This window comes from Lissotriton helveticus, chromosome 4_1, assembly GCF_964261635.1.
Source record: "Lissotriton helveticus chromosome 4_1, aLisHel1.1, whole genome shotgun sequence".
NCBI lineage: Eukaryota > Metazoa > Chordata > Amphibia > Caudata > Salamandridae > Lissotriton > Lissotriton helveticus.
In genome coordinates this window covers 27,823,357-27,839,151 of record NC_136063.1, presented here as the reverse complement: position 1 = coordinate 27,839,151, position 15,795 = coordinate 27,823,357, and the positions used below count along the sequence as shown (strand labels likewise).

General features: G+C 45.6%; 1 protein-coding gene across 1 annotated transcript in view; it reads left to right on the top strand.

Moving 5' to 3' along the window:
* Positions 1-15,795, top strand: part of LOC144827829 (alanine aminotransferase 2-like) — a 98,696-nt gene that overhangs the window by 32,257 nt on the left and 50,644 nt on the right. The window contains exon 4 of the mRNA XM_078685995.1: positions 3,406-3,485. Within this exon, the coding sequence (XP_078542121.1) occupies positions 3,406-3,485 (80 nt within the window). The remainder of the gene's footprint in view (positions 1-3,405; positions 3,486-15,795) is intronic.

Below are 15,795 nucleotides of genomic sequence, written 5' to 3'. Positions count from 1 at the left end.
GTGGGAACCCCACAGGTAAGGGTCCCAGTGTGCATGAACTGTGGGAACTCTGTAGGTAAGGGGCCCAGTGTGCATGAACTGTGAGAACCCCACAGATAAGGGGCCCAATGTGCATGAACTGCGGGAACCCCACAGGTAAGGGGCCCAGTGTGCATGAACTGTGAGAACCCCACAGATAAGGGGCCCAATGTGCATGAACTGTGGGAACCCCACAGATAAGGGGCCCAATGTGCATGAACTGTGAGAACCCCACAGATAAGGGGCCCAATGTGCATGAACTGTGAGAACCCCACAGATAAGGGGCCCAATGTGCATGAACTGTGAGAACCCCACAGATAAGGGGCCCAATGTGCATGAACTGTGGGAACCCCACAGATAAGGGGCCCAATGTGCATGAACTGTGGGAACCCCACAGGTAAGGGGCCCAGTGTGCATGAACTGCGGGAACCCCACAGGTAAGGGGCCCAGTGTGCATGAACTGTGGGAACTCTGTAGGTAAGGGGCCCAGTGTGCATGAACTGTGAGAACCCCACAGATAAGGGGCCCAATGTGCATGAACTGTGGGAACCCCACAGATAAGGGGCCCAATGTGCATGAACTGTGAGAACCCCACAGATAAGGGGCCCAATGTGCATGAACTGTGAGAACCCCACAGATAAGGGGCCCAATGTGCATGAACTGTGGGAACCCCACAGGTAAGGGGCCCAGTGTGCATGAACTGCGGGAACCCCACAGGTAAGGGGCCCAGTGTAAATGAACTGTGGGAACCCCACAGGAAAGGGGCCCAGTGTGCATGAACTGTGGGAACTCTGTAGGTAAGGGGCCCAGTGTGCATAAACTGTGAGAACCCCATAGATAAGGGGCCCAATGTGCATGAACTGTGGGAACCCCACAGGTAAAGGGGCCCAGTGTGAATGAACCAGGGGAACACTACAGGTAAAGGGGCATGAACTTTGGGAACCCCACAGGTAAGGGGCCCAGTATGCATGAACTGTGGGAACCCCACAGGAAAGGGGCCCAGTGTGAATGAACTGTGGGAACCCCACAGGAAAGGGGCCCAGTGTGAATGAACTGTGGGAACCCCACAGGAAAGGGGCCCAGTGTAAATGAACTGTGGGAACCCCACAGGAAAGGGGCCCAGTGTGAATGAACTGTGGGAACCCCACAGGTAAGGGGCCCAGTGTGAATGAACTGTGGGAACCCCACAGGTAAGGGGCCCAGTGTGGATGAACTGCGGGAACACCACAGGTAAGGGGCCTAGTGTAAATGAACTGTGGGAACCCCACAGGAAAGGGGCCCAGTGTGAATGAACTGCGGGAACCCCACAGGTAAGGGGCCCAGTGTGAATGAACTGTGGGAACCCCACAGGTAAGGGGCCCAGTGTGCATGAACTGCGGGAACCCCACAGGTAAGGGGCCCAGTGTAAATGAACTGTGGGAACCCCACAGGAAAGGGGCCCAGTGTGAATGAACTGCGGGAACCCCACAGGTAAGGGGCCCAGTGTGAATGAACTGTGGGAACCCCACAGGTAAGGGGCCCAGTGTGAATGAACTGTGGGAACCCCACAGGTAAGGGGCCCAGTGTGAATGAACTGTGGGAACCCCACAGGTAAGGGGCCCAGTGTGCATGAACTGCGGGAACCCCACAGGGAAGGGGCCCAGTGTGAATGAACTGTGGGAACCCCACAGGTAAGGGGCCCAGTGTGAATGAACTGTGGGAACCCCACAGGTAAGGGGCCCAGTGTGAATGAACTGTGGGAACCCAACAGGTAAAGGGCCCAGTGTGCATGAACCAGGGGAATCCCACAGGTAAGGGGCCCAGTGTGCATGAACCAGGGGAATCCCACAGGTAAGGGGCCCAGTGTGCATGAACTGCGGGAACCCCACAGGTAAGGGGCCCAGTGTGCATGAACTGCGGGAACCCCACAGGTAAGGGGCCCAGTGTGAATGAACTGTGGGAACCCCACAGGTAAGGGGCCCAGTGTGAATGAACTGTGGGAACCCCACAGGTAAGGGGCCCAGTGTGAATGAACTGTGGGAACCCCACAGTTAAGCGGCCCAGTGTGCATGAACCAGGGGAATCCCACAGGTAAGGGGCCCAGTGTGCATGAACTGTGGGAACCCCACAGGTAAGGGGCCCAGTGTGAATGAACTGTGGGAACCCCACAGGTAAGGGGCCCAGTGTGCATGAACTGCGGGAACCCCACAGGGAAGGGGCCAAGTGTGAATGAACTGTGGGAACCCCACAGGTAAGCGGCCCAGTGTGCATGAACCAGGGGAATCCCACAGGTAAGGGGCCCAGTGTGCATGAACTGCGGGAACCCCACAGGTAAGGGGCCTAGTGTAAATGACTTGTGGGAACTCCAGAGGAAAAGGGGCCCAGTGTGCATGAACTGTGGGAACCCCACAGGTAAGGGGCCCAGTGTGCATAAACTGTGGGAACTCTGTAGGTAAGAAGCCCAGTGTGTATGAACTGTGAGAACCCCACAGATAAGGGTCCCAATGTGCATGAACTGTGAGAACCCCACAGATAAGGGGCCCAGTGTGCATGAACTGCGGGAACCCCACAGGTAAGGGGCCCAGTGTGCATAAACTGTGGGAACTCTGTAGGTAAGGGGCCCAGTGTGCATGAACTGCGGGAACCCCACAGGTAAGGGGCCCAGTGTGCATAAACTGTGGGAACCCTGCAGGTAAGGGGCCCAGTGTGAATCAACCTGTGCATCATCAATGCAAGCAACCCCACAAGAAAGGGACCTAGTGTGCATAAACTAGGGGAACTCCACAGTTAAGGAAGTGGCCCAGTGTGTATCATTGAACTACGAGACCCAGTGTCATCAACCCAGGGGAGCCCCACAGGTGAAGGAGCTTTGTGCATAATCAGCAGAGCAACCCCACAGGTACGGGGCCCAGTACACATCGTCACCACAAGAAGCCCACGGGACCCCACCCAGACAAGTGGCCTCTGCATCACAGGGGACCCCTTATGTAAAGGGTCCCTAGTACATCCTCATCTAGGCGCACCCCAAAGGTAAGGGTCTCAGTGTGCATCATCCAACCAGGGAGCCCCACAAGTAAGAGGCCCAGTGTGCATTATCAGCTCAGGGAGCCCCTAAGGTAAAGGGCGCGTTCCTTCCTCCTATTAGTTTCTCCATGCTGTGGATTATGGGGGAGACCGGAAGGGCTGACGGACCAGGAGAGTGGGACCCTCTAGTAGTACAAAGAACCCGAAGTGTCAGAACGATCACTCTCAATGGGAACTGGCAAGTTTGCAAAGTTTCTCCCGTAAGTACACGGATTGTGCGGATGTAGCGCCGCATGCCCGTAAGCCCTGTTTTATGGCGATGCGCTATAGGACCGATGCCTCAAGGAGCACATGATTCACCTCTGTTGTTGTTTTCGATCCCAGGCCAGGTCCAGAGCAGGAAGTGCATCGAGGACGTCATTCGCTTTGCTGCCGAAGAAAACCTTTTCCTGATGGCAGATGAGGTAAAGCACCTATCAGGTGTTTTATTTTGATCTCAATCTTCATATTTATTTTCTCAATTCTAAAGTGCACTCTTTGCACCCCCCAGGACAGGGTGTCCTGGCACTGATTCAAGAAATAATGTCCCAGACCTCTCATAGGCTAATCAGTAAAAAAAAACAACACTGCTTCATGCTGGGCTCCCGATTAGTGGCTGTCCACCTTGGCCACACCCCTATTCTCATTTGATGTTTTAGGAACAGTGGCAGCCACCACAAATAAAAGGTGGTAGGGCGGGTGGAGGGAGTGTGAGGTGGAAGGGCTGGGGGTTCACTGAGGAAGGTGTTGGGGTGTTAGAAATAAGATACATATATTTTTTAGGTCTTGCTTAGCGATGCAGCGCATGCGCTGACCGCGTTGGCGAGGTCTATTGTCGTGGCTTTTGCATCCAAAGTGGGACAGGAGATGTACACGCGCCCGGAGGACAGGCGATGTGCAGCAGTAGGGCAAACTTTCACTTTCCTAGTTTAATGGTGTTCTGCCCGGACAGGCGATGGGCACGTGTACAGCTCGCACAACAAGCTTTCACTTTCCTAGTATAGGAGAGGTGTACGTGCATGGTGCCAGCTTGTTGCAAAGGGGTCTGTACCTTTTGTACATTTTCACCCTCCCCTTCCACGGCTCACCTCAGACAAGCTCCGCTACACTACGGTTGAATTTAGTAGGACACTTGGCATGCAGGCGATGCTGCTTTCAATCTGCAAGGGTATGCAAGTCTTGTTTGCTTTGTTCCTATCAGCCGGTAGCTTCACGCCCTCCTCCCCCACCCGCAATCCATGGTCTATACATTTTTACCACTTTTAGCACTTGGCCAGAGCACAGGCAACTGATGCCTCTGCGGGGACTACCCCCGGCGCCCTCAAGTTATGGAGTGGCACTGGACCGGACGCGCATTGAAGACCGACCCCCTAATCAAGGCGCTCTACTAACCTGCACATGAATAGCAGAGGCCTCCCCGTGGAAGATATTCTGCATTCAACTCCATTGCAGAGCACTGCAGAGGCCACTGCACACCGGGATATAAACGGCACTTAACTCCTATGCACATGCGTGCTGTCTCACTCCCTGTAACATGCAGTGAACTGGGAACCACGCATATAGCTCAGGCGTGTGTTGCACCACTGGGGGTATATTACACCTGCCCCCAATTAAAGATTGTACCCCAGAAAGTGCACCAAGGCTAGGGTTATTCCCTGAGGGTTTCTCCACAGTAAGCTAATTTTAGCGTAGTGGAGACTTTATCTCTGAGCACCAACACACAACGTATGGACCTGAGCTCTAAGTGCACTAAGAAGGCCGGGTGGACATGCGCATGAGGGGGCAGATTTACAATTACTGGTGCATCCCTGCAAATTGTGCGCTGCAGCTCCGCCACCCATGATGCGCCGCATTTACACTGCGATACTAAAGGGGATGATGGACGGAGCGTTTGAACAAATCAAACACTCACCCCCAGTCAAAAGATCTGGGTTTAATCCATCACCGTTCTTTAGCCCACTCTGCCACCCCAGTTCAGACGTGGCTATATGCAAATCAGTCTGACCCTGTGCCTCGTGGGAACAGTCCAGCCCGAACTGCCAAGCCATGTCTTCCCTGGACCGGAAACAAGCATCCTGGGACCGGTTTCGGATTCATAATCCTCATCAGCCAGGCTATCTTGAATCCCGTGGCCAAGTGAACAAGGGACTCACGTCTGAGCATACCGTGCCAGACTTAGGGCGAACAAAGCGATACAAAAGGGGATGATGGACGGAGCGTTTGAACAAATCAAACACTCACCCCCAGTCAACTGATCTGGGTTTAATCCATCACCATTCTTTAGTTCACTCAGCCACCCCAGTTCAGACATGGCTATATGCAAATCAGTCTGACCCTGTGCCTCGTGGGAACAGTCCAGCCCGAACTGCCAAGCCATGTCTTCCCTGGGCCGGAAACAAGCATCCTGGGACCGGTTTCGGATTCATAATCCTCATCAGCCAGGCTATCTTGAATCCAGTGGCCAAGTGAATAAGGGACTCACGTCTGAGCATACCCTGCCACACTTAGGGCGGACAAAGCGAAACAAAAGGGGATGATGGACGGAGCGTTTGAACAAATCAAACACTCACCCCCAGTCAACTGATCTGGGTTTAATCCATCACCATTCTTTAGTTCACTCAGCCACCCCAGTTCAGACATGGCTATATGCAAATCAGTCTGACCCTGTGCCTCGTGGGAACAGTCCAGCCCGAACTGCCAAGCCATGTCTTCCCTGGACCGGAAACAAGCATCCTGGGACCGGTTTCGGATTCATAATCCTCATCAGCCAGGCTATCTTGAATCCAGTGGCCAAGTGAACAAGGGACTCACGTCTGAGCATACCCTGCCAGACTTAGGGCGAACAAAGCGATACAAAAGGGGATGATGGACGGAGCGTTTGAACAAATCAAACACTCACCCCCAGTCAACTGATCTGGGTTTAATCCATCACCATTCTTTAGTTCACTCAGCCACCCCAGTTCAGACATGGCTATATGCAAATCAGTCTGACCCTGTGCCTCGTGGGAACAGTCCAGCCCGAACTGCCAAGCATTTACACTGCGGCGCACCATGTGGCAAAAACGGGACAGATGCGTCATGCATCTGTGCCGGAAAGGCGGCGCATTGCTGGAGTTGCGTCGCAAGCGCGACGCAGCTCCAGCAATGCTCTGGGGGCCTATTCTTCCAATGCTGCGTCAAGCCTTATGCCTGCTTCAAGCAGCCGCAGGGTTTAGAGTGACGCAGCATTGGCCTAAAAGTGACTGAGTGAAATTTTGTAGATTTCACTCAGCCACTTTTAGGAGGCGTTCCTGCGCTGGAACGCTCCCTCCTGCACCGGAACGCCTCCTTATGGCGCAGGACTTTACAAGGTGACGCATCTGGGAGATGCGCCACCTTGTAAATACGCCGCACCATGGCGCATCTTTTGCGCTGCCGCTTCGTCACAAAAGTGATACAACGGTGGCGTAAAAGAGGCGCAAGGGGCTTGTAAATCTGCCTCATGGTATTTGCACCCTGTTAGTTTGGAAGTGTACAGCACTCGAACGCATGGCAAGTGGTACAGAGAGTAGCGGCTGGTTCTAAAAGCGCAGCTACGTTCGGATTCACATGGCACAACTGAGCCATCCCTTGTGGGCCGTCGACGCAGCTTCCTGGCAGACAAACTGCACCGAAGCGCAGCACACCCAATATATAGTGTATGTGGGCCCTGAAGGACACGCTGCGCTCAGCTGGCGCATGCACTGCGCGTGAGACACAGCTCCCTTACCAACTCCTCAGTAGCATCCCCACCATGGCAGACTTTGCTCTCCGTAGGACACTGACACACACTCTGCACGCAGCGGCATTACTGCTAGCTCAGGGGACGCCGGTCCCCAGCAGTCCCACCGCACGTGGCTCTGGCAGGAGGCGCTGCTTGTGACAGATGCAGTCACTCACTTCTGTACCCCCAGAGCAGTGCTCAGTGCTTCCTGACAGACACAGTGCACAGTACAATGATAACAAAAAAAGTGGGAAAATAAAGCACTGGTAGCTTTCGCGTGACGTCACTACAAGTGTGTTTTTGAAGTACATCATACATATTCTGAATTAAATAAAAATGTCTGATCACATATTCAATTGTCAGCTAGCTTTAAAAGCTGACATCAAGCTATACATAACAACGGTTATTATTTATAAGGCATGTGCCACCCAAAAAGTATTTTTGCGCAGAAGTAACAGATTTTTTATTTTTAATAGTCATTTTAATTTCATCGATCTATGATGAATGAAAGGCCTGTCAGCCACAGATGGAAATATGTCCTTGGTTACCGAGTGGGGCATAGAATATTTTGTTTGAAAGCTGTAAGCACTTGTCCTGTTTTCGCAAAAACTCTGTTGTATCGGGTTTTAACGAACCTACATACACTGCAAATAACTCATGATACCTTAGAATAGAAGTTGGCACGGAAACTGGAATACAAAAGATAAGTTTATTAAGACCCCATGGGGTGGTGGTACATTCAAACAGCACCCTTCGGTAATGCAAGAAGTATCACCCCGAACAGAAGGCACATGGTCCTTTTATACACATACAAGGGTTTGAAAAGTGGGCGGCACACACATAAGACGATTTCATGTACATATAAGGACATTTTTGGAACACATCCAACATGTGGGAGGAGTTCAACAACTTGACCCGTTGGGGAAACATCTTTCAACAGTGATCGATTAGTAACAGATGTGGGTTGATTGCCCATGCGCGAACCTTGACCATAAGCTAAATATAGCCTGTTGCTGGGCAGACCATGTCGACTAGCGAAGAGGTAGGACAAAGAGCATGGTGACCACAAGGTAGTGTAGATACTCAAAATGGAGGCCGTGAATATGAAATGGCCTCTGAAAACCGGTCAACATAGCAATGAAAACTCGCCTTGCGTCAGCGAATGCTAACCTAATAGCTGCCAATTTACAACAACTCCAGCAGCATTTAATTTTTACCAGACCCCTTAACTTTAACACAGCCGTCTATTTTAGTTACTTCAAATTCTTTGCACTTAAGGAGGTGAGCATGGTTCCTTATCTGTTGTCATGCAACATGTGGCAAACTGAATCTTTTGAAATATCTGAGGTGTCTAAATTTAAATCTGTATTTTATTGTCACGTCGCCAATTAATGCAATAGGAAACAAGCATTTGCAATGCAATATGTCTCGCATTTACACAAGTTTAAGCTATTGGTATTGGAAATAACAGAGCCTTTTATTTATGTTTTAAAAACCAAAACATAAATAAAAGGCATTGTCATTTACAATGCCAATAGCTCAAACTTGCGTAAATGCGAGACCTATTGCATTGCAAATGCTTGTTTTAACTTACTTCTAGCCTCTTCCTGGGTTCGAGCAGCCCCTGAGACAGACTCCCATCCAATCATCATGCTGCCTAGCAGTGCAGAGATTGGCCTGAGCGGGATAGAAATATGCTCTGTTCAGGCCAGGGAGCCTGTGGGAGTTTCTGCTGCCTGGCTGCTCAATGCACCCGAGCAGTAGAAATCTAAGTGCACATGTGTGTTTGGGCGCACTGAGACGGCCAGCCAAACACACATGAGCACTTGGGGAGTGCACATAGCACTCCTCCCCACCCCTCCCATGCCTCGGCCCTGCCCCTCCCGACAGCACTGGCTAAGACCTCGCAGATGAAAAAGAAAGCAATCCAAGAACATGGTTTAATTTTACATTTGTTGGCTCTGAGCCACCCATTGGGGTGACGCTCCTCCACCATTGTGAAGGAGCCGCCACTGGTTATGAACTTACAAATCTTACAAAACAACACACTTTCCAACACTGATCAAGTAAATGCTGGGACCACGGATGCTTTTTCACTTTGAAAATGATTTAAAAATTCTTCCTTTTTAGGTATCGCCTACGCACTGCTCATGCGCTGATTATGGGGGACCTCTTGGAATCGATCCGCTTTTTCCCCAAAAACTTACACTTATTGCATTGCTTTCAATGGCAATGCGTGCACGTTTGGCGATTCCCTGCGGGAGCGAGCTTTGCCGACATCTGTTAGCAATTATCGCACTCGTTCCTGCAAGGTAAACGCTGTGTGTCCCTGCTCTCAGCCACACTCCCCTCACCCCTCCCACTTGTTTTTATGTGTGCCGGGTGCGGCATGTGACCAACGCTTCTTACTCTTTTCTAACCACCACAAACAGGTAATCTGCAGTGATATAAACATAGACTCCTCCACAGCATGCAAGGTTGTTTGTCCTACACTCGCAAGAGTCACCTTGGAAAGCATGTTGCATATTGAGGCGCATTTATAGGCGGTCGGTTAATGATGTCTGCCTTAGAAATGTGCTGTAAATCTTTAGCCACTGATACCATTGAAGCTTTTATTGTATTTACTTCTCGGACTGTCAAGCCTTCCTGTCAGAGCCTGTAGTGTATGACACCTCACACCCCGCTTTACCTATGAGTAGCACTTCCCATGAATGTGACAAATGGCAGAGCTTTGAAATGAATGTGTTAGATGGCCGCCACCCCTACTCTTGAATGACAAATGCATTGTGATGGCTTGAATTAAATGTTTGTAGTGGGGTTTAGGAACCACACAAGCTTTTCCAAACTGAATATGTCATCCTTAATAAACCTAATGGTACAATTATTGCCAGAAGTACATGGCTACAATACTGAACATTGTTTATTTTAGTTATCAATACGATTTTAGTAACTAAAAAGAGAATGAAGTTAAATGTTCACATTATTATTCGGAAAGCTTTAGTTCAAGGTCATTTGGTCAGGTGAAGCACTTCTTTTCTTTTATTTTGTACATGTTTCAAAAGTAAACTTACAGCACGGGGTACAGATACAGCTTCAGGTCTGAATGGCTTATTTTGATGATATCTTTCTTGTCGCAAAGGGCAGCGCACAGGTGGAATGTGAGCATAATGAGGTATGAGCTGTTTTAATACAACACGTGTCTTTTGCGGTAAACAACCAAAATATAGAATCCAAAATATAAAATGGACAGAATATTGACTAAAAAATATAGATAGGACAGAATATCAAATTACCAAAAGTTAGTTAGTCAGAATATCAAATTTGGGGTAGACAATATCGATTACCATAATATCAAATTTAAAATATTGACTTTCGTAATACCGATTTTTTTTTAGTAATATGTATGGTAGTATATGTGTTAAAATTATGTATTAATTTTGTAATGTATGTTTAATTTTTTAAGGTAATAAATGTTATGTAATTAAATGTTTGTGTAATTTAAGTCCGTAGCGGGTTGTGGGTTTATAGGGGAATAGGGTGGGAAGTAAATTAATTATAGTCAACTAAATATGAATTTTCATTTATATGTATTGATCATTAATTGATTGATAATTAATTATTATTTGATAATTAATTTTTATTAATTGGTCATTTATTTTTATTAATTGATTAATTGATAATTATTTTAATTGTATTATTTATTTGGAGTGGGTTGTAGGTTTATAGGGGAATAGGGTGGGAAGTAGTTTAATTGTAATAAAGTAAATATTTATTTTTATATATATGTATTGATAATTAATTGATAATTAATTATTTATTGGTAATTCATTTTTATTAATTGGTAATTCATTTGTATTCATTGGTTAATTGCTAATTATGTTAATTGTATTATTTATTATTTGGAGCGGTTTGTCTGTTTATAGGGGAAAAGGGTGAGAAGTAATTTAATTGTAATAAAGTAAATATTTCGTTTTATTTATATGTATTGATAATTAATTGATAAATAATTATTCATTGGTAATTACTTTTTATTAATTTGCAATTACTTTTTTTATTGTTAATTAATTTTTTTATTTGGTAATTATTTTTAATACATTTTTTATTGGTATTGATAATTAATTTCATATGTTTTAATATTAAATCATTACTTTCCCTACTGTTGCACTCTGAAAATAGTAATTTTTACCCCTATGCTATCCAACGCTTTCCCTACTGTTGCACTCACTGCAGTGGGAATAGTAATTTTTATCGCTACGCTATCCAACGCTTTCCCTACTGTTGCACTCTCTGGAGTGGGAATAGTAATTTTTACCTCTATGCTATCCAACGCTTTCCCTACTGTTGCACTCACAGGAGTGTGAATAGTAATTTTACCCTTACGCTATCCAACGCTTTCTCTACTGTTGCAATCACTGGAGTGGGAATAGTAATTTTTACCCTTCCACTATCCAACGCTTTCCCTACAGTTGCACTCTCTGGAGTGGGAATAGTGATTTTTACCCCCTCCTCTGCTATCCAACGCTTTCCCAACTGTTGCAATCTTTGGAGTGGGAATAGTAATTTTTACCCCTACGCTATCCAACGTTTTCCCTACTGTTGCACTCACTGGAGTGGAAATATTAATTTTTACACACGCTATCCAACGCTTTCCCTACTATTGCACTCACTGGAGTGGGAATAGTAATTTTTACCCTCTCACTATCCAATAAATTCTCTACTTTATTTTACATTACATTTATTATTTTTACATGTTAAGCTTTTCTACATTATTTTAAGTATGTTTTATTTAATTGTTTTTAATATTTAATTAATTTTATATTATTTTTAATACCTTTAAAAAATTTGATATTTTAGTTTACTATATTTTAACATTCTATATTTTGGATTTGATATTTTAGTACTTACCTGTTTGTAGGTAGGGATTCTATATTCTGTACTTCGATATTTTGGAGTCGATATTTTGGGCATTCAATATTATGTCCCTCGAGATTAGGTCACTAACCTTTTTTTTGTAAAGTGCACCTTCACTAATTGGGTTTTAATGTCGCTATTTACCAGATGTTTATTGCTACCCAGCTCAATCGTTCTCGTTTTATGGACCTCAGAAGGATGAAAGGCTAAGTGGATTTGAACTTGTGACCATAGAGTCAAATATAAATCCCTGCACCGAGACATTAGAAGAAGAACTGTCTGCCCTTTATCACCCCGCAGCCACAGCAGCAAAACAAGAACTGCATAACGGTGGAGGGGGTTGTTGCTGGTTTCCCGCAACTTTTACTTGCTTTTAATACAGTTTGAGCATTAATAGACATATGGTCAGCAACGGCTGCCGATAGCGCCCTCAGTGTGCTGCCAATAAGACTCGACTTAACAGCACTGACCGTACTAAAAGCTCCTATGGCCAGGCCATTGTTGTTAATGTGCCCGTCACAATTTAGAGTATGCAACAGCATACTTCTTCAAACCATGTAACTGCACTACTAAAAACCTAATTATGAGACCGGCGTCTGAAAAAAACAGTGGGGGGACTCGTTAGCATAGGCAATATACGTAGACAGTGCGCAGTGATGTGGTTCTGAGTGACATGGCAGGAAATGATGAAACAGTCTTAGCATTTCTGTCACTTGTAAGGGAATGAGCTTCTTTTACGGTTAGAGATGAGATGAAATGTTTGACCTACAGCAGGGGTTCTTAACATTTTGACTTCTGTGGACTCCCCATTCAATCATCAATTTAATTCAGGGACCCCCAATGAGTGTTTATTGGAAGTCAGGGACCCCCAGCCTAAGCAATTTCTAAGGTTTGGACGCCACAAAAATGCACAACAAATACAAAAACCAGTATAGACCAAAGTCTGAAATATTGACAACAGTTGATTAATTCACAAAAAATATAGATCCCGTTTTGGAATTTCTGATTTTGCTTTTTTAATAGTTACATACTTTATACATTTTAATAAAAAAATGTAACATTATTTAATTCAGTTAAACAGAAGCAGACCCCCTGAGTAGGCCTCACAAGACCACAAGGGTCCACGGACCACAGTTTAGGAACCACTGCTCTACAAGATTATGAAATTAAATGTATAAAAGTGTGCAAAGTATATATTTATATGAAACCCACACTTACACATCTGTCTGTTTGAGTGTTTGTGGGGGGCACTGGGGAGGAAGAATTCTATTCCTGGTCTCGGCCAGAATAAACCCATTGATGGCATTGAAAGGTGTATCATTACCTGCATGGGACTTTGCCTCACAAAGATGCAGGATATCTACTTGCCAGGAATTGTATGTTCTGTGGAGGGTTTTGATGTGTACAGGAAGTGTGGCACCTTAACTGGTAGCTGTGTGTGTTAGGTAAAAAACAACAATAAAGAAGACGGTGCAGCAAGGTCAGAGGAGACCCCGAAACCTCTGCAGAGAGTGGCCAGGGCCCACTTGGTAATTATGACAAGAATCTTGGAAACACGTTAAGCGAGGTGCATGCATGTATCATTCTTAATCAAAAGAAAACAATAATTAGTAAATTAAACAAAGTGGACACGATAGAAAGTCTTTTTGTTCTTCAAAGGATTGTATTTGATCTTCCTTTGTTGAAAGGTAACTTCAAAAGCAAATGACCAGCAGACACGTATTTCGTGAAGCGGGCAAGGAGCCAGTGACTCTTCAGGGCTGTAAGCACAAATTGGGTAACGGTCCGTATAGCCGGTGATATTTCCGACCTGGCGTCTGGGGTCATGTATACACCTCGCTTAACGTGTGCACAGGATTCTTGTCACACTTGCCAGGAATGTCGCCTAGGTGTGTACTGACAGATATAGAGTAGACCACTTTAGATGGCCTTTTTTTGTCTGATTGATTTTGCCTGCTATCACAACATTCATCTACTACCGTCCCTTGGTGGCCAACTTAATCCTTACCCATTCTTTAGTGCATAATTTCCAATATCCTCTTTTCCTCCTCTGTGTAATTATAGATATGTTGAGCAAACATATTAAAAACATTAACAAAGTCAATAGCTATCTCCAAACACTTATAAGGCCCCAAAGGCGAGACCTATTGGCTATCCAATGCTTGTTTTCCTAGCCACTTCTAGAAAACAGTGGTCACTTCCTTAGTCTTCTCAAAAATAGACTACTGTAATGGGCTTTATCTTAATGCCCACAGTCAAGTCTTGAATAAATTGCAAAGACTACAGGATGTGGCAGCGCAACTGCTATGCAAAGTCCCAAATGCCAATCCATGTCCCAATTCATTGTGAAGCTTCACCGGCTTCCGGTGAGACAGAGGATTACATTAACATCTGAGTTTATTGTGTGCAAAACTCTGCATGGAACTAGTCCTGACTTTCTGAAAGTGCATTACTTGCTACTCACCAACTTGTTCTCTTAGATCTGCATACCCCAAACGTGCTTCAGTCCCTAGATTCAAACTTTCCAAGTGGGATGAAGAAGGTTTGTGCTTAGGAGCCTAAAAAGTCTGGAACAATCTCCCCTCTTACATTAAAGCCCAATCTGACCTTTTGACAGGAGGCCCTCGAAACCTGGCTTTTTGTTACACTCTAACGATCGGACTCATCTGTTCACCTTCCATCAGCTAGTGCTAAGATGCCCCGGGGGGCATTGGAGCGCTCTACAAAAACACTTAACATAACATCTTCGAGTGAAAATTAAGGAGGAATACATACGTTTTTTGCACCTGTAGTAGTTAGTGATGAATGCTAAATATGATTCGGTATTGTTTTGTGTCAAAATTAGACTGCAGACCGTATGAACGAGTCATGCGATTTTACTACCCCCACTATGGGGCACTGAAGTGCTTAATATAGGACCATCCCAGAGTTTTCTAGCCAAGCTATATAAGTGGGCGAGTATCTGGGCCTTGGGGTCACGCTTTCATGCACGGACTGTTGTCGAGATTTCTTGGGTACACCGCTGGCACTGCCCCTTTCTTTTGGCCCCTTGTTGTAATGAAGTTCTGTTTGCAGAAGTGTTGAATGTAGTAGTTGGTATTAAACTACATTGATTAGTGACCCGCGAGTGAAGAACGCAGTACACACATTTTTTCAGACCAGCACCGATAAGGTGCATTGCAAATGATCGTGACCACTATAAGGGGCCTTCGTATTGTTCTCCTCCGAAGAAAATTTGGGAAACAATGGTGCATTCTACAACACACTTTTCATTATATATTCAATTGTATTAGTTTTTAAAGCATAGTAGATGATGAGCTTACAGTGCACCAGGATACGGCAATCTGTATAGAGTTTCGTCAATGATTCTCTCACTGTCCCCCTCCAACAATCCCTCTAATTTTTCCATAACCCCGTCTCACATGTATTTTTTTCATACCCAATAAAGTAATTCCAAATCAAAGAAAGCTGTAAGCCCTCCATTCTGGAGCATACAGGAGAAACAGAGCGGATAACTCCAAAGCAGGTTCTGAGGACCCACCGAAATTGGGACAAACACCCATAGCGAGTCTGCAATACGCGGATGATATTGTGCTTCTCTCACAATCTCCACTATGTTTAAAACAACTGATTTCTCAACTTGCACTGTACATCTCTAATGCTCAAATAACAATAAACCTAAAACAACCTAATGTCCTATGCTTCTCAAGCTCTTGTAAAAAACAACCAAAATTTGTTTGGAGGATAAATTCTTGTACTCTAACCCAGGTGGAAGAATACAAATATTTGGGCATCCTACTAGATCGCCAACTAAAGTACAAACATCACTTAGACCTTGGGAACATAAAATCAAAACAACTTCAATTTGCCTTCAAAACCATACAAAAAAAACTAAGCGGAAGTTCAACCGGTCACTTGTTAAAGGTTGTAGCAGCAAAATTTCTGCCTTCAATCACATAAGGCTCGGAAATGATGGCCAGAAAGGACTCTAAAACGCTAAACCTTGCCCAATCATGATTGTTTTAAAAACTCTTCTCAATTCCGCGACATATTTCCCAAGCACAAATACACCTGGCATACGG